Consider the following 25,949-nt stretch of genomic DNA (forward strand, 5'->3'; position numbering starts at 1 on the left):
GACTGCCCGCCGATATACGAATAGCAAGCCCAGATAGCGCGGCGCATGGGTGAATTCAGATCCATTCGGCTGTGCTCAGTTGCGATCACCTCCCTGTACTATTTCTTGTGTATTACTCGGGACTACATCATCCAGTCATCAATGGATAGGGTGTTCTAGGTAGTGACTGGCTTGGTCACGGACTCTTCATTACTTTTGTTTCTTCCGATTGTCATGAAAGCGTGACCAGAGCTCTCCCCCGCATGACTGGTCAGGAAGGCTGATGCGTGAGCACTGCGATCCGAGTCAGATCGCCATCTTGCCTCCCAAAAACGGGATCACGGCTTCTAATATATGTACATGGCGGCATGTAAAGGCGGCGCAGAACAAAAGCTGGACATCACCGTGCAAAAGGGCTGTGCTTTCAATAAGGAAATCACTAATATGGCATCTGCTGCTTGGACAAACATATCCTCCTACCTAATTACAGCACAATGAACTTAAAACAGCATTGAAATAATTTGACTGATATGAGGCTATTGGATAAGAATGCACCATGAACATGTGCGCAGGTGCAGAATAGAGAGAGGCACTTATTAGTGAATACAATCTTGCTGTCGTACAGCGCACACTATGGGCTTGATTAGGAGCAGTCTCGTCTAGCCGCGGTTGTTTTTGCACTCGATAATATCCGACACCCAGGTGTTGGAAATGTGAATACATTATCACCTAATCTGACTGTATGTGCTCCAACATGTTGATTCTGGTGGTTGCCACTTACCAGACTGAAATCCACTTGTCCTGGTTCATTTTAGGCTGTACTTTCTCCCCGATAATTTCCACCAAGTTTGACCTGCGCAAATTTTATCGCTGCTGGGAATTACCTGGGCGATAAACCCAGAGCCACAGGTCATTGTCACGCCTGCCGGAAGAGGTGTTTGCTCCCTGTAGTCAGACATCAGTTGGGAAGTTCGGAGACTCTCCGAGTTAATTCATGAGCTGAGGACGGCTGAGCTCGGGAAGGAGCAGCCACTGCTCCGAGTTCTTGAACTGGACTCTCTACTGCTCAGGCAGTATATGGTAAAGTCACAGAGTTAGTGCAAGCACAGATTTTGTTAAAACAAAATAGAATGCGCGCCTGTGTGTTCATGAAGCGCCCCCTGGGGAAGCAAGCCGGCTCTTGCCCTCTGTCAGAAACTCACATATACACGAGCTCTTACGGGGCCCAAGCGAAGTCTTCCTGTGACGTGGCCTCCCCTGCACTCACCAAATCTTTGCTTGAGAGGCCCTTGTCTTAGTATGGCTTAGTATGGGAGCAAGCTAGGCAAATAACGCCACACTTTATCTCACATTATTGGTATTTACCAAGTAATGAGGAAACAAAACCGAGTCCTCTATAGTTCCATTATCGGTGCAGGATGATCCCCACCCGCACCAAAGTAGAAAAGGCATGCATAAATAAATACACCACACAATTTTTTGTTTTGAGAAAATTATGGCTGCAGGTTTATTACATACAACAGTAGGCAAATTATGGTGGGTTATTTTACAGGCAATCAAAGGGCAGGTAGCCGTACTAACCTATGCTACCCTGCCCGCCTGATGAGCCAAGCACTGTGGAAAACCCAATCAGTGCTACCCTTAAAGGGGTGATCCCCTTACTGGATCACGTGACACATTTTTCCCTTATTACTCGCGCCCCTTTCAGGGCGGAGCGTAGCAAGGCAAGCCCCCGGTTGCTCAGGCCACAACTGCCCGAAGGACTAACGGGGCGCCGGTGTCATTGTTCCAGGACCCTCTCCTGAGGCTCCTGGGATTTGGCTCTGGCACCCTTCTTGTGCTCTTGCAGAGGTATCCTTCTGTACCCAGACTGCTTCCAGATCGCCCTGCCTGCAACACAAAGAAAAAACATGAAAACATTCTCAAACCCCCCTTGCCTGCCCCAAGCTGGGTACGTGGTAGGGTGGGAGATGGCGCGTCGGGCAGCAAAGAAGCCCAACAATGGCGGGGGAGGGCTAAATACCCCTCCCCATCTCCTGGCATGCAGGACATGATGTGTTCAGCACGCCCAGTAAGGGGACTCCTCCTGGAGCCCCGAGACGTGGATGGGGAGGCGCCTAATTTAAACTAATGATGGCCGCTGTTCGAGGTGGCCCCCTGCGGGGGCCGCGGGCAGCCGCATAGTTCCATTGTAGGCGCAGGATGATCCCCACCCGCACCAAAGTAGAAAAGGCATGCATAAATAAATACACCACACAATTTTTTGTTTGGAGAAAATTATGGCTGCAGGTTTATTACATACAACAGTATGCAAATTATCTTACGGGCGATCCAAGGGCAGGTAGCCGTACTAACCTATGCTACCCTGTCAGCCTGATGAGCCAAGCACTGTGGAAAACCCAATCAGTGCTACCCTTAAAGGGGTGATCCCCTTACTGGATCACGCGACTGTGGAGAACCCAATCAGCGCTACCCTTATAGGTGTGACCCCCTTATTGGTCCCTTATTATTCGTGCCGCTTTCAGGGTGGAGCATAGCAAGGCAAGCCCCCGGTTGTTCAGGCCCACAACCGCCCGAAGTACTAACGGGGCGTCAACGTCATTGTTCCAGGACCCTCCCCTGAGGCTCCTGGGATTTGGCTCGGGCACCCTTCTTGTGCTCTTGCAGAGGTATCCTTCTTTACCGAGACTGCTTCCAGATCGCCCTGTAACTCCGCCACAGCTCTGGAGGCGGCCCCCGTCGCCTACTGAGCCTCCCACGACCAAACAGCACTTAACTCACTTGCAACCGGCTCCTTCCAGTGGCTCTTGCATGAACAAGAGGATCAGGTACCTTCCAACCTGTGACAAGTGAACCTTATCGGCATCGAAATAGCCTCTCACCTTCAATTGTATCAGCTCATGTCTGATGAACCCAAAACCCCTTAGGTCTGAACTTGCGCATAGCACTTTGCGGGAATACTCCACTGCTTCATAGACTAGGCTCCGTGCCAAGACAGGCGTGGTCCATTCCTGCTGGAGCCAAAGCCCCCGCTCTGTCCGTCGGTACCCCTTGCTGCTCCTGAGCCGAGGGGGAGGAGCAGCAAGGGGTACCGACGGACAGAGCGGGTCCTCATCACCTGAGCAGTCGCCAGGAGAGGTGAGGTTTACTCCCATAAGATATTGGGAAAGAATCCTTTTTCATGAATACGCATCCTACACATCGGAATTCCATGGATGGTAGGACGCATTGTTTCATTCATTATTCATCACTTTGATATAATTTTTGCAGTAGTGCAGTCTTTGGTCCTGATGAAAGCCAAGTGGGTTACCATTTCCCACAATGGCAGAAACATGTAGACCCTTTTTAGTCCACACTCTGTTCTTAACCTTGACACCATATCTTTTCAATAGCATTTATTCTTACTATCATGGGAGCCAATTTTAAATTACACTTTTGATTCATTTCACTTCACGCAACACTGCATAATTAATTAATCAGCACCACAGAATTTACATTCATGGTTAGATCCATCACTGGTGGTTTTGGAATAGGGCAACTCACTATTGTATGAGGTGAGTTGCGCTGACACGCTGACACAGACCACTTTTTCCTACAAATCCCAGATGATGAAGTTCTGCCATTCGGTGGGCTGATGGGATTCATTTCCCCTTTTTTAGCACAGTTTTGGCCACTACGGACGCGTTTGCTTTTGCCGTATGTTATTTGGTTTACAAACCAGTAGCATTTGTGTAGTTTGTTCATGTTGTGAATGGGGGTTATGATGCTACTTTGGTCTATAAATATTTCTTTCCCTTAGACCCTCATTTAACTGTGTATTTTGTATTCTCATAAATCGCCATATATGACTGACATCGCACTCTCCTACTATGTTTTGTGCGATCTTGGCCCACTTTAGTGTGAGCAGAGACCCGCGATGCATACTTGGCTTCATGGCTGATAATGCACATGCAAACTACCCTAGCTGCTCCTTGCCGCTGGGTCACCTTACCCTATGGAGCCCTTCAGAGAGGCCAGGGAAACATTATATCACCCTCAACACAAAGCTTAAATCTTTGCTTAGCATAGGTGCTGAAAGCGATGTGTACACCTTCCACCTGGTCCGGGACATCGGTGAAGAGTTCCAGAAGGACCTGGCCAATATAAGAGACACCAACAGAGCTGAGGGAGCCCCGAGCAAGCTTCAAGGACTGTTTAAGAGTTAAAACTTATCTGCAGGGCTACCCAGCTTGCTCAGGCAATGACTATGGCATTCAGACCGGCTGCCGGCACACCGCGCATTTGCTAGGTATTCCCCTCCCGAAACAGCCTGACCGATCCGCCAACCCTAGCGTTACTCTAATGGGCATTGAGAATTACATATTAATTACACAAATGTAACATGTATGTGAATGCAAGAGTATTCAAACGCTATACATAGCGCCAGTTACATTACTTATTCAGCCTATGTCATTGCATCCCTATATTTACTACAAAAGCACACTACCTACAACAAGCCCATCTATTGGCTAATCAGTGCTTCTATTCGCATAAGGTGAAATAAGCCACAATTGTAGCTCAGTTGCATAGCCAATCGAGGGCTAACTGCCCCCATCCATAGCTCCCCAGGTTTCAGCTTGCAATGGGTGAGATTTTCTTCATTTCAGTACTAATGTGAGTGACATTCAAAAGACCCCGAATGACACCTTCTTGGAGCAAAATCAAACAATGATACGGTGCATATCCAATCTATCCATGCCAGCTACCCACCCGAACACTATGAAGGGGTATTCCATGAGGCTATGGTGGAGTTCCTCAACACTATCGAAAACTTTCTTAGAGTATAATGTCGATGTGGGCCTCAGACTCACAATCATACATCACCGACGACCATGCTGCCACCGGGCTCAAGGCACCCCGCCACACAAAGCAGGGGGACCACAACGTATCCAGTGAGACCAGGGAACGCAAGGGGATCCGCAACATGACCCGGCGGCGTGACCAGGAGGAACAAAAGGGGGGGGATGATGTTTTAGAGAAGCACACCCGAGTAAGTGATCCCTCCCCCATGGCGGCGCAACTTGTCCGAGCTATGCTGAGTGCTTTTGTGGAACATGTGCCTGCGTCCCTGTCCTGCAGCAGCGGGTGACCCCAGCCTCCCCCGTATCCCCGGGCCCTCACCTAGACATTCACCTGCGAAGGGCCTTGTACATTGAGAGGACTATTCAAGGGCAGCCACAACAACAAACCCAACATGCAACCGCTACGTTCAGTGTAAATGCCATCCCAGCTGAAACAACCACACACAAATGCACAGGCATTGCCGCACATCCTTTCCATACGCCTTGTACAATAAGACTCAGGCCTGAAATAAGCCCATGGGGGCATCCCACACGGGCAACACTACCCGCAGTGCAAAGGAACAGTGAAAGAAATCGAGGACAAACTCACTGCACAATAGGCCAAGGCTTCTCGCGGGGACAACCCGCAGCGGGGACGCGACCCACAGGGCAAAGCCAGAAAGCCGGAACCCCGAAAATAAAACCGTGAAGGACCTGCAACAACCGGAAAGAGGGCCCTGTATCTGAACCCTTTCCGGCCCCATGCGTTCACCCCCACAATGACAGTGAATGTAGGGGGTAAGCACATCGTGACCGCGCATCCCTCGTACTTGCGCCGCATTCATTGGGCATATGGCTGCTATTGAGGACGTGGCCCAAACCTAATAATGCTCAGTGAGAATCTTTCTTGGGTGGAATAAATTGTCAACTTCACGACACTAGGACCGGCTGGTCCAGTATTTAAGCGTTTACAAGCTATTCAGTTGCTTATACCCCCTTGGAAATCATTTTTCTTCATGTTTTTATTGTAATATTTGTTGGTTGTGATGTAATTATAATTTTTTGTAATGTTTGATGCAGAAACGTTTTTTAGTGTGTAAATAATGTTTGTCTTTTGATGTATGGAAAAAGTGTATTTAGTCTTGTAAATATTCCAATACGTAGTCCTTTATTCTGTTATGATTTTTTGAAAATTTGAAAAAAAGCATAAAATGATAGACACTGAGTAATGCTGTCTAAGGGTGGTTACAATAAACTGGTTTCTTACCCTTCTTGAATATTGAATGAGTAATTGTGGTGTGGGCACTGTGTGTTTTTGCAGTGAGAATCAACGGCAGGATACACAAGTCTCTTCTCATCCCTCATCCTTGGCTGCTTGTCCTTGCCCTCAGCATAGGGTGACCAGGAATTTAAAGCCAAAACCGGGACAAAAACACTACACTTTACTTAAACTAGGTGCACAGAATGACCGCGCTAATCCCCTTAAATTTACCGAAAAGGCAGTAAGAGCATGAGCGAAATGCACTTTATGAAGCCAGTATCATGCCTGTTAATTACCTTCTAGCAGCTGCCTATGGCCTACTAGCGGTCTAGCATATAAGGTTACATAACATTGTGCTTTCTTCAGTATTATCTTGATGTTAAGTGTTTTGAGCGGAGTGAGTCTTCAAGTAACCGGCCTTGCACCAGCGAATGTAATCCAACAATTGACGTAGGTTGCGGGAAGCTGACTAAGCATGGGCGGATTTCACGGATCCACGATCCGTGGATTTTGCGGATTTGCGTATTGTTGAACCGCAAAATCCGCGGATCTGCGGATTTTTTTTTTTTGCGGATTGCGCTTGTGAAAGTCAAGGATGCAAAGGCATCCAGCATCACAGCTGATTTTCGACGGTAGATTTGGGAAGAAAGCACACCTGCCCAGCCTCGACAATGCTCACAATTGTTTTTGGGCTGATTTATGCATCACTGAATTTGAGCTTCAACTGTTCATCATAGTGGGTAAATGGCGGGAAGACGGTTCACACCGCAAGTGTGTGGGCGGGGTCAAACAGACGGGCCTTACATGCGAGCACACATGCCTCTGGTGTGTATAAAAGGTCAGAGACTGATCAGAGCAGCAGATGAAGAGAAAGAAGCTCCTGGTCACAGGAACAGCCAGGGGATTGCGCTCATGAAAGTCAAGGATGCAAAGGCCTCTATCCAGCATCACAGCTGATTTTCGACGGTAGATTTGGGAAGAAAGCACACCTGCCCAGCCTCGACAATGCTCACGATTGTTTTTGGGCTGATGAATGCGTCACTGAATTTGAGCTTCAACTAGAGCACATGCTTTATTGATATCTGTAAGTGCTTCCTGTTGAGGTTTAATTTTTCAAGGTTTAGTTAGTGCTTCAACAGGAAGCACTAATAGATAAAATAAAGCAGGTGCTCGAGCACCAGCTTTATTTTATCTATTTGTGCTTCCTGTTGAAGCTAACTTAGTAACTATTTTAGGATGGCGCTGGCAGTTTGCCGGCGCCATCCTAAAATAGTTACAACAACTTCAAGCTTGAAGGCTTGAACTTTTGCCCCCCGGATCCGCCGCTCGCGGATTTGCGGATTTTTGGAAAATTCGCGGAAGTTCACGGATCGCGAATTTACCGAAAATCCGAAAAATCCGCGAGCGGTACGGATTTGACGCTCATGCTTAAAGCTGACCTCTGACCACAAAAAATAGAAGCCAGTGAGTTGGAAGGAATCAAAAGCAGCCAATGGCTGTGATCCTGTGGGCCATGGCAGGGCTTGCCTCCTGCTTGCCAACTTGATAGTGCATACAAATGTGATGTAGTGTGACACGCTCATTCTAATCACGAATACATCCTAATTAACTATTTAAGTGTGGTACAACTTCAAGCGGGCGGGGCAAAATTAAGGTGTAAATCATTACAGTGCTCCTTGCTGCAGCTTGCCTAGTGCGAGGAACAGTAACACAGTGCCCTCTTGTGGCCTAACCACCAACGTAGAATCACTCAAGAGTACCCTGCCCCTCCCGAAAAAGGCTGGGATATACCCACAGTGAGAAGCCGTAAACAATAACGGGGAGCCCAGGCAAAACCAGGCCGGGCTTTGCTTCCCCAGTATATATAAACTTCACCGAAGCAACAGTACAGCATCCTCTCTGAGTTAGTCCAATGAGCGCTCTGCTTATACATATAAAATCCGAGCAGCAACATGCAGGCTGCGTGGGAATCCAGGCTCAGATACCTGTAGAGGACAAAACAACCAAACTACTAAGGTTCCTCACCCCTTAATTTAATTCAGAATGTATCCCCCTCAGCACCCTTACGTGATGGGGTCAGAGGGGGACGGTTCCGGTAAAGACTCTGCTCATGCACAAGTAATTAAAAGCATCGGGCCTGGTGGCGGACACAATGGCCCCGGACCCCCAATCCCCCTAATAGGGGTACCTGAACCGGTATGATCGGCATGCAACAAATGAAGACACCACCGCTGGAGTGTCAACCTTTATCCCAGCATAGGGCTGTGAAAGCAGCCTTGAGACCCTGCCCGTGAGCCCCGACGGCCCTCCCAAAATGGCCACAGGTGGGGGCACTCCATCACAACCTCCGTGACCACAGCAGAGCCTCTGAGCCACACAAACGTGACCCAGTCACCCGTGATCGAGGTAAGTGTGTGGATGCAAACCCATACAACAGGCATGCAGTGACACCATCACAGCTCCTGGGCCCCCCACATACGAAGCCCCTTTAATACAATCACATAAACGCCCAGCTAGATAGAAGCCCTGCCCACTCCTTGGGTTACACCTAATATATGAACCTCGAACTGGACCAAAGTCGGCAACTTCATTACTTATGCCACATGCGCCCGACCCAAATTGTGGCAAGTAAGCGCTCCCTAACGACCGCCTCATAGAAACGGAGGGGACAGGACTCATTGCAGCTGCTCCACCCCAGCTTCTGCAGGCACGCAGTCACACCCGAGATGCCACATAATGGAGGAGCAGAGGCAGCAATACACACCGCTATAGCCAAGCGCATGTACAGAGCTAATCGAGGTTCCTCATTGCCAACTCAAATGCAATCTATTTAAACGTGGGAACCGGCACCAAGGCTACCTCCCTGAGCAAAATTGGACCTGACGCTTCACTGCTTTGCCCGACGCCTACGGTCAAATCCCCTGGACACGGCCATCTGCCACAAAAATCGGGACCCCCAGCCTAGCCAACTGTTTCACCCGTGGGGACCGATCTCCTGCCCCACAACCAACGGGACACATCGCGTCACCCGGTGAGTGCACAATTCGAGCACCTGGAGGAGGATGGGCATCCAGCCCGAAAAGATCGTGCCGCGATCAAACTGCTTGTCCCCCCCCAACACACCCTGGGTGTCCTCAATTAAGAACGGCAAGGAGAGGGGACTGCGGTGAACACCTATTATAAAGCCTGGTGAAGGCAGGGGCATCCAGCCCCACCATAAAGCCTCAGAGGGTGAGAGAACTTTCCTCCAGACTCACCACAAGACGCTAACAAGCCCAAACGGCCCTTCAGGCCCGAGGAGCAGCGACGATGAAATGATGGGCAGAGACCACGCGTCGGGCAGCAAAGAGGCCCAACAATGGCGGGGGAGGGCTAAATACCCCTCCCCATCTCCTGGCGTGCCGGACATGACGTGTCCAGTGCGCCCAGTAAGGGAACTCCTCCTGGAGCCCCGAGACGTGGATGGGGAGGCGCCTAAATTAAACTAATGATGGCCGCCCTCCGAGGTGGCCCCCTGCGGGGGCAGCGGGCAGCCACATTCTCCAGCCTCCCTGAACTAACTTACTGATGGTGAGATCAGGGCGAACTCGTTTAACAGGTTCAGCAGCTCTAAGCCACTGTAACTGAGACGCGTAAAAGGAGCAAAATGAAGATGGAAGCAAGCAGTAATTGAAACAGAAGCCGTGCGCGTGCACAGCTCCTGTCTGGGCAGGAATGGCAAGCAGGAGATTTTTGATCAGCGCTAATCGGAGCATGGGTGGAGCTTTCACCCCGCTTCCGAAGCTAAATCCACACAATAGATCTTGCAAGCGAGCAGCGCATGCACTGCGTCGCTAGGCGAAACCCAAAAAGAAAAGGATTTCCTTGTGTTGCTGTGTTCTTTGAAATACTAACTGCAATTAGGAGTGTGTCATGTGATAGTATTTCTATTTAACTTAAGTAAACAAATGAGTTATCAGTTTACAGTTCTGCTGTTTAGGAGTTCAACAGAAGCAGAAAACATTGAAAGCTCTCCCCTCCCACTGTGGATCATTTGCTGAGTCCCACAGCAGTTAATTTACAATTGCAAGTGTCGCCATTCATCGGAGAGGGCGGTGGTTGTAAGATAGTTGTTCAGTGCAGGGCAGCAGGGACAGAAAGACAGAAGAGTGCTCGGAGATTCAGTGCACGGAAAGTAAGGAGAAAAATGGGGGCCAAGAGTTTCTGTAACTGGGAACTAAAAGGTAAAGGGAATCCCCAAACAAACTTCCCACATTAACTTCTAAGGCATATGCTCTTTGCTGGAAGGAAGAATTCTGCCTCACCCTTTTCTGTCTGACTTCCAGCACATAATATGCCATGAAAATAATTTCCACGCTGTGCCACCAAATAGGGAGAACATTTTGAACAAAAATTAAAGTATGTCGGGTGCTTTGAAACTTTCCATTTACATCAAGGAAGCGCACAGCAGAGTACTGTACCCTGCTGCCTCCCTAACAAGCATGGGTTTTAAAGCACGCATGTTTAATATTTGTTGCGATGTTTTCCGTTTGGTGGCACACTGTGCAAGTTTTTTTGGCAAATTTCCCGCTGGGCATGTTGGGGTGCTGCCCCTGAGGGGTATTTAATGAGAAGGTAGCCCTGATGTATATTTATAGCATGGTAGATAGTGACGGGCGCCAAAGCACTGTAATGAAGAGGCAGCGACGGGTTGGAGGTGGTGGGGGGAAGTAACGGCACAACTGTAGGAAACAATGGGGAGCGGGAGGGACTGCAATGGCTCATGCGTTCGGGAGCATTCCCCTATGTGGTCACTCAACGGCGGACGCCAATGCTTTCTCCACCTTTCGGGTAGCTTTCTCCATAACCCGTCTGCCCGAAGCTCACTGTCGTCGTGACGAGGGGCACCATAGCTCAGGACCCAGCTGCTTGGCGGCGAGGGCAGCAGGATCCGGGCTCAAGGCGCTGCAGACATTTTCTGATTCTGCCCCAGACCCAGCCGAGTTGCACATCCCGTGTGCACTGTGCATGGTTGGTTGCTCCGCCGGGACAGCTCCTGAACCCAGCCCGCCTCTAAGTACAGAACAGAACGGTGCGAGTGCGGTATAATAAAGTTTAACAAAAGTAATTAAAAAAAAGCCACACCAAAGAAGAGTAGTCAGGCGGGTGATATGCGGGTAAGTAGGACGGAGTGGAATCCACCTCGCTTTACTTTGTTCTGTTTCGTTTTGCTGCTTGTGCTGTCTCTGCCTTCCTCCATAAATTGGCCCCTGTATGACGTGTAAAGACGTTTTATGCGCCATTGTTCTGGACAGGATAGGACAGGTCAGGCAAAATATAGTGCGAACTCACCCAGCCAATCCTAGGAGAAAACAAGCATTTACCAATGCAATAGGACTCGTATTTACGCAGGACCTATTGCATTGTAAACAAATGTGCGGGCGTCCAAAACGTACGGATGGGAGTTTGGTGGGGTCATGGGCAGAGAAGTTACAGTCTGTGGGAGGGGCCGGGGGAGGCAGGGGAACAAAAGAGTTTTTAAAGTAAAGGGGCGATAGTAATGGAAGGAGAAAAATGAGGACATGGCTGTCAGGAGGAGGGACTAACATGCTGAAAACTAATGAGAATGCAGCATTTACAATTTAAGCCAATGAAAAAGATGGGCAGAAAGTGGGTGGAGCTTCCCCCACTATAGTGTATACTGCATGCTTCGCAAAGTGATGTGATGCAGTGCATGCGCTGCACCGCTAGGCGAGACCTAAACATTTTAGTGGGAGTGGAAAACAGCAACAAAGTGAAAGAAATTGTGCACAATCTTGCAGGCTGGACAGTAAACACGTTATCAAAGTTGTAAAACACACACACTCTTGGAAAAGTGCCTTGCATTGGTAAACACAAGATGAAAGTTGTAAAACACATGCACCCTCAACACGAGCAGGAAACAAAGAAAAAATAGTCACCAAAGTGTAAAAATACCATACTTGGTTCCTGCTCCTTGGGAGCAAAAGGAGTGTCAAAGAGAGAAAACTGACCACTAGCAAGAAAGGACACTGAAACAAACAAAAGATAAGCAGTTAAGCCCACAAAGAAGTATATACTAAAGTATATCTCAAAAGCTCAACCTACATATTTACAAGAGGTCTTGAAAGGTCGACCTAAAGAGGGATATAGAAAGAAAGAGAGAGGTGGTGTCTACCGTTTCATGGAAAGAAAGTTAGAAAGACAAGGATAAACCTGAACAAACAGTGAGAGACAGAGAAACTGAAGAGAGAGAAGGAGAGACAGAGAAAAAGGAGAGAAGTTGGTGTCAAAGACTGAGATAGTCATACAAAGAGAAATAGAGATATGGATCGACAAATAATGGGACGGTAAGGTAGGGAGAGAAAGAACGAGTGACAGAGGAGGCAAAGACAGGAGACATGGAAAGATGGTGAGACAGAGACAAGGAGAAAGACAGAGACAGATAGGGAAAGGCAGAGAAAGACCAGGATTGAATCGGTGGAACTGCACAACTATGACTCATTCTCTCCAAAGCTCAGTGACGTTTTCCAGGATGGTGTAGCACCAGGAGAGCTGAAAAGCAAAAGACTGGGTGGGGCGTGTTTATTAACGAGCATATACACAGGAGTAGCACAACAGTGGTAAGGCAGTGACATGCACATACAGGGGCATATTTAGCAAATGTTTTACATCGCCGTTGCGCCACGCAGTAACTCCAATGACACCCCACTCCTTCAAAGCATTTTCTGCCAGTTCCGCCCTTGATTGATTGTTGGAACAAATGGGCATTAGAGCACATTCATATACATTGAGACGCATGTGTTACAGACACAGAGGTTGGTTTTCAAGGTTTATTGTAATCAGAAATTTGGATTATGTCACATGTGAAAAAAGGTAGCTAATAGTGAGTGGGGCTAGTTCTCTCATTCGACTGTGGTGATTTGGATGTGTTTGCAAGTGTTTACCTCATGTGGCTTTCTACTTCAAACTACTTTCAGGAGTAACATTTGAAGATGCACTTCATCATGCCACTCTTATGTAGCACGTAATTGGTTGTAGGCAGTGCACCTGAATTGGTTCAGTTTCTTTAAGAAAGTAAAAATACATAGTGGAAGTCGAATCACCACCTCGCTTACCAAAGAAGTGTAATTGTTAGGAGTCAGGGTCGGACTGGCCGTAGCGGGCACCAGGCATATCCCGGTGGGCGGGAGGGATGGGAGGCACTTTTGTGGCCACGGGGGTGCTTTTCTTACGGGGGGACGGTTTTGCAGCAGTGCTCCAATATTGGCCTCCTGTATGAAAAGTGGAAACAGTGCTTCGTTGCTACTTCCCCTCCCGCCCCCAAGCCCCACCCCTACTGAAAAGGTGGCTCCTGTTCCTAAGCAGGCCTGTTAGCAGCCTGCTTGCTTATGTCTGAATGGCTGCATCCTAGTCCACATTCCAGAAAAAATTGAGGGGAGGACAGCGGTCCAAGCCCCCTTCAGATGCAAGGGCAAAGGGTGGCTTGTGGTAGGCCAGCTCTGCTGCTGGGACTGAGACCCCAACTCTCTGCTAATCCCTGGTGGTTGTGTGTCCTTTCCCAAGCAGAATTACGGCATTTAGCACAGGAAGGCTAAATAAGGTTGGCATCTTCATTAAGTAAGGAGTTCTCTTACTGGTTAAGTTATAACCCCCACTCCTCCACCCACGGCTTCACTATTCTTATCGACATGAACTCTGAGGAGCTGTGACTACCCACCAGGAAATGATACACTCTTTAAACAATAGTGGAGACCAGGGGTGAATATTTCAAATCGTTAAGACAACTGAAAGAAACTCTATATTGAGTGTGCAAAACAAGTATTGGCAAAGCTATGCAACATCTACTGGCTTTGTCAATGTTTTTTAAACATGTCGCACAGCAGGGCTGGCTTTTGTGCAATATGGCTTAAAGAAAAAACAGTGATATAAGGCGGTCAACACTGGCTCCCTTTTTTTACAAACACTAAGCCATGCTGCACAGAAGCCCACGCTGCTGTGTAACATGTCTAAAAAAGCACATTGACAACCCACATAGTTGTTACATAGGTGGAACCTACTGGCTTTGCCAATGCTTGTTTCTTTATGTAGCTCATAAAGAATGCAAAATTAAAAGCCTTTTAGAACTCCAAAAATACCTGTTTGATTGGACTATTTTTGACTAGTAGTTACGAGGCCTTACCAAGTACTGAGAGTTCTTTTACACTAACAATAAAATTCATTAAAACAGTTACCTGTAAATCCGTCTTGGATTTTATTGTGGAACAAAGTGTTCAAGAAAGCATTGTAAAGTCTGAAACGCATCATATTCTAATCAGGTTAATCCCGATATGGAGCTCTGTTAAAGGAGATACAGAGCCCCCCAAGCTAATTGAAACTATACGATTAGCTAATATTGAGGAATGTAATCCATTCTCATTAAACTTTGGCCATTTCCACACCGGCATGACCTCTGAAGTAACTCGATCTCTTGGCGCAACCCTTAATTTAACAATTATTGATTTAGATTATGTTATAATACAAATCCTTTGGATATGCAAGTTGAATTAATGCAAACTCTGGCAGCTCTTTTTTCTCCTGCAGTCACAGGATTTTTGATTTGACAAATCTTTCTACTCTGATCTCCACTATTAGCAACAAATCAGAATTCAATGTTCCTGCTTTCCATTACAAACCCATAATTAGAAAATTCTGCCAATAGTGGATATTTGTAAGAAGAAAGTGGTAGTCACGGCCGGCTAGACTCGCGGGTGGAGGGGGGTGGGGTGGTGGGGAGGGCTTGCGGGGATTTGCGCTGCAGGGGTGGGGGGAATTTAATTTCCATGGTCCTGCGCCTTCTCAGCTCTTGGCAGGGTTCCGTGGAACAGGAAGCAGGCAGCCTCCCTCCCCTTCCCTAAGCCAATCACAAAGCTGTAATGACAGCGTTGTGATTGGTGGGGACAGCCCCCAGCCGGGTGCCTATGGGCAGGGCATTTTCTATGTAGGCTGCATACAGCCCACATGGAGAAAAGGTAGAGTGCGCAGGACTGGTTTGGTCAGCCCCAGAGGGATGACCAAACACTCAGGTCCCGCAGCACTCCTCCCCTGACATCCAGCTGATTGGCCCACCTGCCCGCCCCAAACAAACCCTTATGCTTTCTCGCAGTGCGAAAAGCAGAAGCATAAAATGGTAGTTTTACCATTTTATGTTTCTGCTTCTTGGACTGCGAGAAAGCAGTGAGGCGAAGCTCCTCTGCCCTAATGGAGGAGCCTCCCCTGGAAAGTGGCACCATTATTTTTAGGAAATAATCACGGAGAGACTCTTGGGAGAACTGATTACCTTCATAAGGTGGGATAATTTGAGGGGAGAAGGAGGGAGCACCAAAAGAAGGAGTCATGCAGCATGTAGTCAACGGAACAAGTAATTCTGGTATTGGTAATTGAACCCGATACCTCTATTAGTGGGGGAAATAAAGAAGAGCAGCAAACCAGGAATACAGCAAAAACAAAACTAAACCAGGAATACAGCAAAAAAACAAAACAAAATTAAACAATGCGGAAAGGGTGGAAGCTTTTGGTGAAAAGAAGAGGGAATCTAAGTAAGAGTATTATTCCCAAATCGATTTGACCAGAGTGAGAAAAATCGTTCTTTTTTCATAAAAGTACCTATCCTCTGTGACCAAAAGCATATGGAAGTCAGTAGAGGTCCAGGTAATTCTGATCATCTCAAGAAGTTGTTCAGATGGTGTACTCTGAAACTCATAGAAGTTTTTTTTAGGCTGAGTAAGACTGACAACTTGCTTTAAATTCAGTATTGTTTGAAGGGAAGTGCTATGAGGCTCTTTTCTCCAGCAATCATTGATGAGAGAATTGCAGGCTCATTGAAGACCTCCTTGAATCCCAAATTAAGGTTGTTTCACACAAAAGCCCACATAATCAGTTACAAAACTCAACCAGGACCCAATTAATGCTGGGCCGAAGTGTATGGGCCCTGCTTGACATCCCTACTTGGGGTCCTGGTTGCTCTAAGGTTGTAAAAAGGTTCTCCAACTGTAAAATTGAACACAAAAGAGGAGCAAAGAATTGATGACATGGGTGCATATAAGCCTCCCGAACAAGTTTTCTTTTAAGAATTCTATCCACAAGGGCCGCATGACATATTAACCAGAGGCAGCATTAGTCCCCTGCTACAAACTGTACCAAATTTCGGTCCAGTGCATCCAAAAGCGATGTATCGTATGCAAGTTCTATCCACTAGACCTGAACACCTTAAAAGAAGTTAATGAAGGAGTAAAGTTTAAAAAAAAATTAATTTATATTTGTCTCTTTAAACAAAAATTCAATAAATAGGTACTGAGGTGAACTGAGTCAGGGGCACTAGGACCCTGCAGTCGACCCAGGGGAGGGGACAGAGACCGGACACCACTTACGGTCAGGGAGTGGGGCGGGCAGTACTGGACACGAAGAGAGAGGGACCAGACATGCTAATCCATTGTGCTGAGCATGCGTGGTTTGAATTCCACCTTCATCGCCAATTGTCGTGTTCTCCAAATCACCACACCGATGCAGGTAGGTGATTATTGTGTTCTTTATTCTTGTTATAGATGTATGGGCACTTGTCGGTGATCCTGCCCCACCGGTTTGACTGCCTCGCTGATGATGTTATTTCCTTCCCTTTTAGTTTTCCTAGGCCTTGTAATATGGCTGGATGTTCTTGTAGAATTTTCCGTTTCTGTGACATGTGGTATGTCATTGCCAGTAGGCCCATTACCTGCACTGTGACAATTCTCAGCAGGCATGGTGCTGGGATGTCTCCCCGTAGCACGTGTATCCCTTCTCTGCATGACCTGTCTTTGTAAGTCAGTGTCTCTGTGAACTTTCCCATGTTTTCCACTGGCTTCTTTGAGCCCTAGGTGAAAACATCGACAGTGGGTGGTGATAGTGGTGGTCTTCTTATCTTCATCTTCTCGTACTCTGACATGCACATGATGTTGCACGTGGCCCCACTATCAAGCACGAAGTGTGTGTTGTGGCTTCCTACTTCAATCTCTACAGTTGCTGTTTTCTTGATCTGATGCTTCTCCACAGCGTTAATGTGCTCTGGCCTTCTTTCTCCGGTGGGTGCATCTGACATCAGATACAGTCGTTCAGCCCTTTCCGGCGTGACTGTTCCTTCGGATTCATCAGAGGAGCTGCGATTTGCCGTCTCCATGTGCCTGGCATGCCTACTGGTTACTGCTCTCGGTCGTGCTGGGCTTCCTCGCTCACTTTTAAACTGTCTACTTATGCAGGCACTTGCAAAGTGATTATCTCTGTTGCACTTTCTGCACCTTTGGCCCATTGTCGGGCATGCAACCACGTGTGGGAAGTCAAGGCCGCACCGGTAGCACGTTCTTTCATGTCTTTTCATTGGCGGTGGCGGCGTGTTGATCATATTTTTGCTGCTTCCCATCACGCAGTTCGCTTGTTCTGCTCTTTTATCTTTACTCTGCTCCATCTGTTTGGCGTGTGTCGTTGCTCTTGCTTCTGCTCGGGCCATTGTCAGTATTTTCTCCAGCATTGTTGGTTCCTTCAAAATACATGCGCGGAACTGCACTGATTGGCAGCCTTCGATGATGCACAGTCGTATCGCTTGTTCGTTGTCGAACTTGTCAAACTCGCAATATGTTACTAGTTTCAACAGTCTTGTTGCGAAATCATCAAGGGACTCCTCTGCTGATTGACACGCGGTGTTAAATGTGTACCTCTCGAAGTCGACGTGTCTTTGTGGGTCGAACTTCTCTGTGAGGCACTGTATCAGTCCCTTGTATGTCACTAATTTGTCGCTGTTGAATGTTGTGAGCAGGTCTTCCACTTCATCTCCTACGAGGTTCAGGAAGAGGTCAACATTTTTGGCCTCTGCGATGTCTGTGGCAAGCATGTAGGATTTGAATTGCCGAATCCAGCGTTCCCACCTAATGCCTGTCTGTGGTTCCGATAGGCTGAATGGTAGTGGTCTGCGAAATATTGCCTGTGCGCTGCTCCTGTCACTTTCGTCAACCATTTTCCTTCCTTCTTGTGGCTTTCCGCCTTCTTTTGCTGTCCCGCCTGACTCAGAGATGACCGCCGGATCTCCAGAGATTTCAATTTCAAGTTAAATCTCAACGCGGGATGCTCAGGCTCTTTTTATTCAGCGGGCGGCTTTCTCCACAATCGGGTGCTTTTACTTTATTTCTCTCACCTCACTTTTCTTGATGCGGCCGGGATGAGCTCCCTATTTCACTGTGGATGCTGACATGGACGAGCGTGCACTCCTGGCTCATTTATTTCACGATCGGGGTGGGCTCCCTACTTCGCGTCTTCTTCCTTTGGGGGCCTGACGGACAAGGGTAGGATCCTGGTTTTGTCTTCTTCTGCAATCAGGCGTACTCCTGACTTTGTCTCTTTAGTCAGCGGACCAGGGTGGGCTTCTGGCTCTCTGTGGACGTCGCAGGTGAGGCACGCTCCGTGTGGTCTCTGGTGGTGGCTCTGTATCCCTTGGGAAGAAAAGGGAAAGAGAAAGAGAGAGAGAGAGAGATAGTTAGAGAGAAAAAGGGAGGAACAGAGAGACAGGTATTCGTCCTCATCACTACATTTCTTCAATCAGTCTTTTTGTCTTTTTGCTCACTCTTCTTGTACAAGTCCCTTCTTATTCCTCCTGTAGGTCCTCTTCTTGTTCTTCACTCTTCTCCGTACCTCTTCCTTCATTGTCTATGGCTCTGTTCCTCTCCTGTGCGCCAAAGCTCTCTGACGCAGTGTCCTCTCCATCTTCATCAATGGTCTTCACTCCTTTGAAGTGAGAGCTATTTCTTGGTATTCGGTAGGGTCCAGATTCTGCCGTGATCGTTGGCCCCTTGACCTCTGTTATTGTTAGCTGGTCCTTTGAAAATTGACTGTTGGATTTTCTCCGTTGTCGCTGACGCACCACCACTTGGTCCCGTGGCTTGAGGTGTACTGGAGTGGCATGTCGCCTGGCGTCCTCGTTTGTTTTAATCTTTTCCTTTGCCTCTCGGTCCCTGACAGCGATGCTGCTGTGATCTGGTGATCTCTTCGCCTCCAACTGTGCTACCCTTGTTCTGCTTGTCCTTCCCAGTACCAACTCCGCTGTACATCATCCTGTGGAGCTGTGGGGTGTGTTTCTATAGTTCCACAGTACTTGACAGAGTACCTGTCCTACGGAGATCTACAGCCATGAATCAAGCATATGCTTTGGGCACAGAGGATGTCTATTGCCAGGAGATCATGGTTGCTTTCTTCCAATGTTATGCATAAAATTGTGAATTGGAGGTGTAAGCTGTGCATCTCATGTATAACTGTCCAATCAACAGCATGAGCCATATCAAACACTGCGTCTTTATAAAAAAAATTGCAATTGTAGACAGTCGCAGTATTCCATCTCACATTCTTTTGCAGCATCAAATCCATCCTGCCACATGTTTAATATTCACCATTTTGCCCCGTACGCGCTGCAATCAGCATCAGCCCCACAAGTGAGATGACGTCTAAGTGACCCCCGGATGTCCTTTGGCCAAGCCTGCAGCACCTGCAATCCTGCTTACACCTCAGCTGTTTTGCTACTTTTTGCGGCACCTTTTCGCTCTTGAAGAGGGAACTTTCATCCCTTTTTGCAGCACTCTTCCTTCACCAATAGTGTCAACACCGCCACTAGCGGTTGCACTGCTCTGGGAAAGAGTTTGACATACCTCAAGAGTAATGTCGGAGAGCTGAGATCTAAATAAGCGTCCATTATCTTCACCATGGTCTGAGACATTTCAATCCTATCAGCCCTTACCGGTGGGCTGTCACATGCTAGGTGGAAGGGCATGTATCTTTTTCAGTGGGGAGCGGGGTCAGTGGGTGGGAGGGTGGGTGAAGAGGGCTATTCTGAGCAGAAACCTAGGACAGAGGTAGAGTCCGTTCAGGAGTTTAAAGCCAGAGATTTATGGCTATAATTTACAGATACAGATTGAGTTGAGTACAGCAGTAATTTCAAATCCTGGCCTCTATCATCCCTCCCAAGACCATCTCCCCTTTCTTTAGAGCATTATGATCAATTAGCGTTGAGCAGTCAGTATACAAAGCCTATAGTAAAGATATTCATCTGCTTAGCTACCACCAGGGGCACATCATATGAGTGAGCAGAAGGAACGTGCCAAGCACACCCGGAAACAAGGGCCATTTCATGGATACTGCATGTTATATTATAACGGATGCAAATGTGTCCAGAGAAGTTACATCTCTTTTTCCTGGATTTGTGTTAGCCATATAACCATACATCCCACAAACAGCTGGCCTAATTATATGAGACCCGCCTTCTCCAGACTGTTTATTACCCCCTTAACTAATGTCAATGGCGAACCGGCTTGGGCAGCCTAACCACAGTAATGTAGATTTTCCTAGTATTTATGACGGAAAGTCTTAATTTTATTAAAGACACGGAGGCGAGTATTATGCCTTCTTTTCTTGCTTTATTTTAAATAGCAGCAAGATAAGCAAAGAACTACAAATACCCAGAAGGCCCAGCAGAAAACTACTGGCCAATGGGGTTAGAATAAACAAACAATGGTCCAATCACAACCAGGATAGTATATATGGCCATCTCTGACCACACGAAGTCCTCTTTTCTTGTGCGAGAAAGAACATCCACTGGAGCAGATGCAGGTTCAGTTGGAGGTCGGTGGTAAAGCCGGAGTTCCTAAGGGTGGGAAAAAACAGACAAAATTAGTAGAATAGAGGTGGGATAATACTCGCCTCCGTGTCTTTAATAAAATTAAGACTTTCCGTCATAAGTACTAGGAAAATCTACATTTTATGTCAAGAACGGAGGCTCCTATTATGCTTGTTCAAAGCATATCAACAACTACAGAAGAAGCAGAAACAACAGGTTTACAATAAAACGTTTTGAAAATAGCATCATTAGACCAATCTGCTGATTTCAGGATATCCTCCAAACGAGAGCCTGCCCAAAAGGCTTTAGAGGCCATGGCACCCCTGGCCGAGTGTGCACCAAAAGCAGTAACATCAATGCCCGCAAGGGACATGATCCACCTCACCCAACGGGCTAAAGTGGCAGAGGACACAGGGAGATGGGGTTTGCGAAAAGAAATGAGCAATTGCGAATGAGAGGAAGACCTGAGACCAGCAGTTTTTTGTTCGTAACTCTTTAAACATTGTCCAACACAAAGTTGGGGCTGTGAAGGAAAATAAGGATAAAACACAGATTGTATATTGGTTTTGGTACGCCTGTGAACCTGAAACAAAACACCAGAAGGTGAAAACTGTCTGGAAGACAAATCCAAAGCTCTGACATCAGAGACACGTTTGATTGAAATTAAACATAACAACATGGTAAGTTTGGCTGACAACATTTTGAGAGAAAGAGCATCATTTGCAGGCCATGAAATAAACAATTTGAACACCAAATTAACATCCCACAAAAAGGAATACTTAGCCAACGGAGGTTTTGAAAATCAAACTCCACGAAGCAGGCGACACACCAAAGGGTGGGAACCCACAGGTTTATTGTCAATAGGACAATGATTCAAAGAGATAGCAGATCTGTACAGATTAACCGTGCGATAGGACTTACCCGCACTGGCTTCGGAAGCCAAAAAATTAACCACGAGGCTTAAAGGAGCTGAAAAGGGATCGACAGACCGTTCCATACACCAGCTTGCCCATAAAGACCAAGCGGACTTGTAGGCTCTGGAGGTGCCAGGGGCCCAAGCTCTGCTGATAAAGATTGAAGCCTCCTGTGAAATGAAGACGTCAGACGCGGAAGACCGGAGATCCTCCAAGCGGACAGAACTAGAGATCTGTCCAGAATCAAGGCGTGGGGAAGCCCCTGAGGATCTAGCAGGAGATCTTCGCTGAAGGGAAGCAGCACCGGAAAGTCCACCGCGAGCTCCAAGAGAGAGGGGAACCAGATTTGGGCTTGCCAGAAAGGAGCCAGGAGAACCAAGGATGTCGACTGACGACGAACCTGGGCCAGAACCCTGTTGATCATTATGAACGGAGGAAACGCATAATTGAGATTCAGAGACCAATCCTGCAGGAATGCATCTGTCGCGAGAGCAAGAGGGTCCGGTCTCCAGCTGAAGAAAGCGGGAAGTTGGGAATTGAGCCGGGAAGCGAAGAGATCGATAGAAAAGGGACCCCATTTCTGGGAGAGAGAAAGAAAGACGGAGGGAAGCAGCTTCCAATCGCTTGAATCTCGAAGGTATCGAGAGTGCCAATCTGCGATGGCATTGAGACTGCCCGGGAGATATTCCGCTCGGAGAGATAGCTTGTGTTGAAGACAGAAGTGCCAAAGGCTCTTTGCAAGTTCCGCCAGCGGTTTTGACTTTGTGCCACCTAGATGGTTTATGTAGCGAACCGCAGAAACATTGTCCATCCGAAGGAGAATGGAACAACTTGCTTTGTTTTTTGCCAGACTGCGGATTGCAAAGGAGCCTGCCAGCATCTCTAAACAGTTTATGTGCAATGACGACTCCTCTGGAGACCATGTACCTCCAGTCGAGATTAAACCACATCGGGCGCCCCAACCCGACAGGCTGGCATCTGATTCTAATACAAGATCGGGGGCCGTTGCAAAAATCGTCCTCCCGTTCCACGCATCTAAATGGTCTATCCACCATTGTAACTCGAGACGGGATTCTTGGTCCAGCTGGATAAGATCCGAGTACGCCAAGCCTTGGCGAAGATGACGAATCTTCAAGCGCTGCAGAGCACGATAGTGCAGAGGCCCTGGAAAGATCGCTTGAATGGAGGCTGACAGAAGGCCTACGACCCTTGCTAGCGAACGAAGAGACACCTCGGAAAGGCGAAGAATTTGACATAATTCTGACCGAATGGCTGAAACTTTGGATTTCGGGAGATAAAGAGATGCGGTGGAAGAGTCCACTCGGAAGCCTAGAAATTCCACACTCTGAGAAGGGACTAACATAGATTTCTCGGAATTGATGAGGAAACCCAGATCCAGAAGGAGAGACTGAGCAATCTCGAGGTGAGAAAGAAGAGTCTGCATGTCCGAGTGCATGATCAAGATATCGTCTAGATAAATGATGAGACGAATACCGAGAGAGCGCAGATGGGACACCACTGGCTTCATCACTTTGGTGAAGCACCAAGGAGCGGAAGAAAGTCCGAAAGGAAGAGAACAAAATCGGTAAGTGACACCGGACCACTGAAATTGTAGAAATTTGGTGTGGGCCTCGTGTATAGGAATGGAAAGATATGCGTCCTGTAGATCGAGTCTGACCATCCAATCGGATTGGCGTAACGTATCCCTGAGATGGAGAATGGTCTCCATCTTGAAGTGGCGATAAACCACGAACTGGTTGAACCACTTGAGATTGATGACTGGACGAACTTTTTTGTTCTTTTTTCGAACCAAAAAGAGGGAGCTTAGAAAACCTGAGGGATCGAAGGGAGCGACAAGAATGGCTTGTTTGAGAAGAAGACTTCGGATCTCCTGTGAGACGAGCAGAGCTACGTCTGCGGAAAAAACCAACGGAGGAGGAAAAATAGACTGGAAAGGCTGAGCGTAAAACTCGATGAGATAGCCTTGAACGGTATTGAGGACCCAGGGATCCGCCGTGAGCTCGCGCCACCTGTGAAGAAAAAGAGCAAGACGTCCTCCGATAGGAGGGGGAGGGCTCACCTTGGTTGTTGACGTTGTTGTTGTGGGCGCGGAAACCTTTCTGTCCTCGACCCCTGAAGCCACGACCTCTTTGGGGATAGAACTGTGGCTTGAATTCTTGATAGCCGGAGTTGGCTGCGCCTCTGGAACCTTGGTTCGGGTAACCGCGGCCGGAAGAGCGGTTCCTGCCTCTGCCGGCCCTGCCAAAAACCCGAGGGGCAAACACTTTTTTGATGGAAAATTGCGCTTTGTCTAAAGAAGCAAATGTGGACACGTAACGGCTGAGATCCTTGACAAGGGAATCGCCAAACAAAAGGCCGTCAGCCTTGACACCCGGGTCCTGGGTAGCTAGGTTGGCCAACTTCGGATCCAATTTAATCAACAGTCCTTTACGGCGCTCATGAGTGATCGCTGCGTTGGCATTACCTAACAGGCAAAAGGAGCGTTGAAGCCACAAAGAGATTTCTTCCGGATCAAGGTCCGAACCTTCCAATCGGGCCGTCTCCGCCATATCCAAAACCCGGGCCAAAGGGCCCACAACATCCAAAAGCTTGTCCTGGCAAGTGGACCAGGCCTTATCCACACCCCTGCGGGGATCCTTGCCAAACTTCGAGAAGAAAGTAAGAAGGGGCTGATCAATTGAAGGGGTAACGGTGACATGACAAGGAAGGGAAGGTTTTGGACACTCAGACTTGAGCTTAGCACGAACAGACTTGTCCAAGGGCAGACGGAGCTTGGAGGAGATGTATTCACCCACATGAGGAGTGGGGAACCACTCAGTAGAATTGGGATGTCTGATAGAAGAGGGGTCAAACATAGGCTGGCCCTCCGAATCCAAAACAGGTTCAGACGCAAAAGCATCCAATCTCGCTTTCTTGGGGGAAGGAGAATCAAGCAAATGAAGTAACCCAGTCGAATCATCTGTGTCACCCATATCATCATCATCATCATCCGTGTCAGGAATTGCATCAATGACCAGCCTCTTAGGAACCTCCACATTTTTTGTCTTAGTTTTACTCTTAGACATAGCAACCTTTAACCCCTCCTTGCTAGGAGGCCTGGGAGGAACCACGTCCTCAACCAAATGCGAGGAGGCCTCGCGACCCAACAGTGACACTTTTTTAGGCAGAGAAGTGGAAGGAACCAGTTTACGCTTTCTGCTATCCCCCGCAGAATGGGCCAAAGCTTTGGTCATGAGGCTTAAAAGGGAATTTTCCATGTGTCTGGACACACGAGTCATAGAAGCCTCGACAGCAGTCTCCACTGAAGTATTAATAAAGTGACTGAGGTCTGACTTGAAAGCTTCGCTTTCCTCATTATCCAGCTCTGGAGAGCTTGTATTTTCCATGACAGCAAAAACGGAAGGTAAAGGGTTAATGCAGAGAGGAAAGGAAAGGGGGCGGAAACGGGCCGGAATGGCAGGGAGACACTCCCCTGGGGGCGGACACCACGTTGTGCAAACAGCGGTAAAGAAATGAGCAGCAGGGAGCCACGGAGCACTGTGAGGGAACAGCCGGTAAGGCGGGAAGCGTGCGCAGCGGGAGAAACCAAACGCTGACACACGCGAGGGGGGGGGCCGAAACGGGGCAGAAGCAACTCGGAACAAAGACCGACCAGCAAAAGGAGCGCGAACGCTCGTAAAGCACAACAGTAACTGCGGCTGCCAACGGAGCATAAATACAACACAGCAATGCAATAAACGCGCACAAAACATTAAAATATGAAGGAGAAAAGGAAAATGCGACTTATCTTTCTGCGTAGCAGCAAGAAAAGAGGACTTCGTGTGGTCAGAGATGGCCATATATACTATCCTGGTTGTGATTGGACCATTGTTTGTTTATTCTAACCCCATTGGCCAGTAGTTTTCTGCTGGGCCTTCTGGGTATTTGTAGTTCTTTGCTTATCTTGCTGCTATTTAAAATAAAGCAAGAAAAGAAGGCATAATAGGAGCCTCCATTCTTGACATAAAATTGTTCTTAGCTCACCTGCGTCAATCCAATCTCTTTCATTCAGGAGGTATGGCGTAGCCCTGTCGATCAAGCCAATATACTGCATAGTGGGACTGTGCTGACTGAAGTAGTAAGGTTAGACACTCAATTTTCTCATAGGGGTTGTGACCAGAAGGATATCCTTTCTAATTAGTGAACTAAGACAGGCAACCTGCAAAATGATAACATCCTAGTATACTTGCCTCGTTTTCTAATCAGAGCACATCAAAAGTATTTCAAGTCCTGTTGAAAAAATGCTAAAGGCT

General features: G+C 47.7%; 1 protein-coding gene across 1 annotated transcript; it reads right to left on the bottom strand.

The window, feature by feature from the left end:
* Positions 1–18,703: 18,703 nt before the first annotated feature.
* On the bottom strand, positions 18,704–24,950 carry LOC144820362 (uncharacterized). Its single transcript, XM_078677923.1, has 2 exons — positions 23,717–24,950; positions 18,704–19,158 (listed from the first exon to the last, which is right to left on the bottom strand). The coding sequence occupies exons 1-2, from the start codon at positions 24,933–24,935 to the stop codon at positions 18,704–18,706; spliced, it is 1,674 nt and encodes a 557-aa protein (XP_078534049.1). The 5' UTR covers positions 24,936–24,950.
* Positions 24,951–25,949: the final 999 nt, after the last annotated feature.

The sequence above is a fragment of the Lissotriton helveticus genome, chromosome 2_1 (genome assembly GCF_964261635.1).
Source record: "Lissotriton helveticus chromosome 2_1, aLisHel1.1, whole genome shotgun sequence".
NCBI classification, from domain to species: domain Eukaryota; kingdom Metazoa; phylum Chordata; class Amphibia; order Caudata; family Salamandridae; genus Lissotriton; species Lissotriton helveticus.

Coding starts and splice junctions, on each gene's coding strand:
- LOC144820362 (XM_078677923.1), bottom strand. CDS start 24,935: ATGACTCGTGTGTCCAGACACATGGAAAATTCCCTTTTAAGCCTCATG. Junction 19,159..23,716: donor CAACAACGTCAACAACCAAG/GTGAGCCCTCCC, acceptor GATGATGTACAG/CGGAGTTGGTACTGGGAAGG.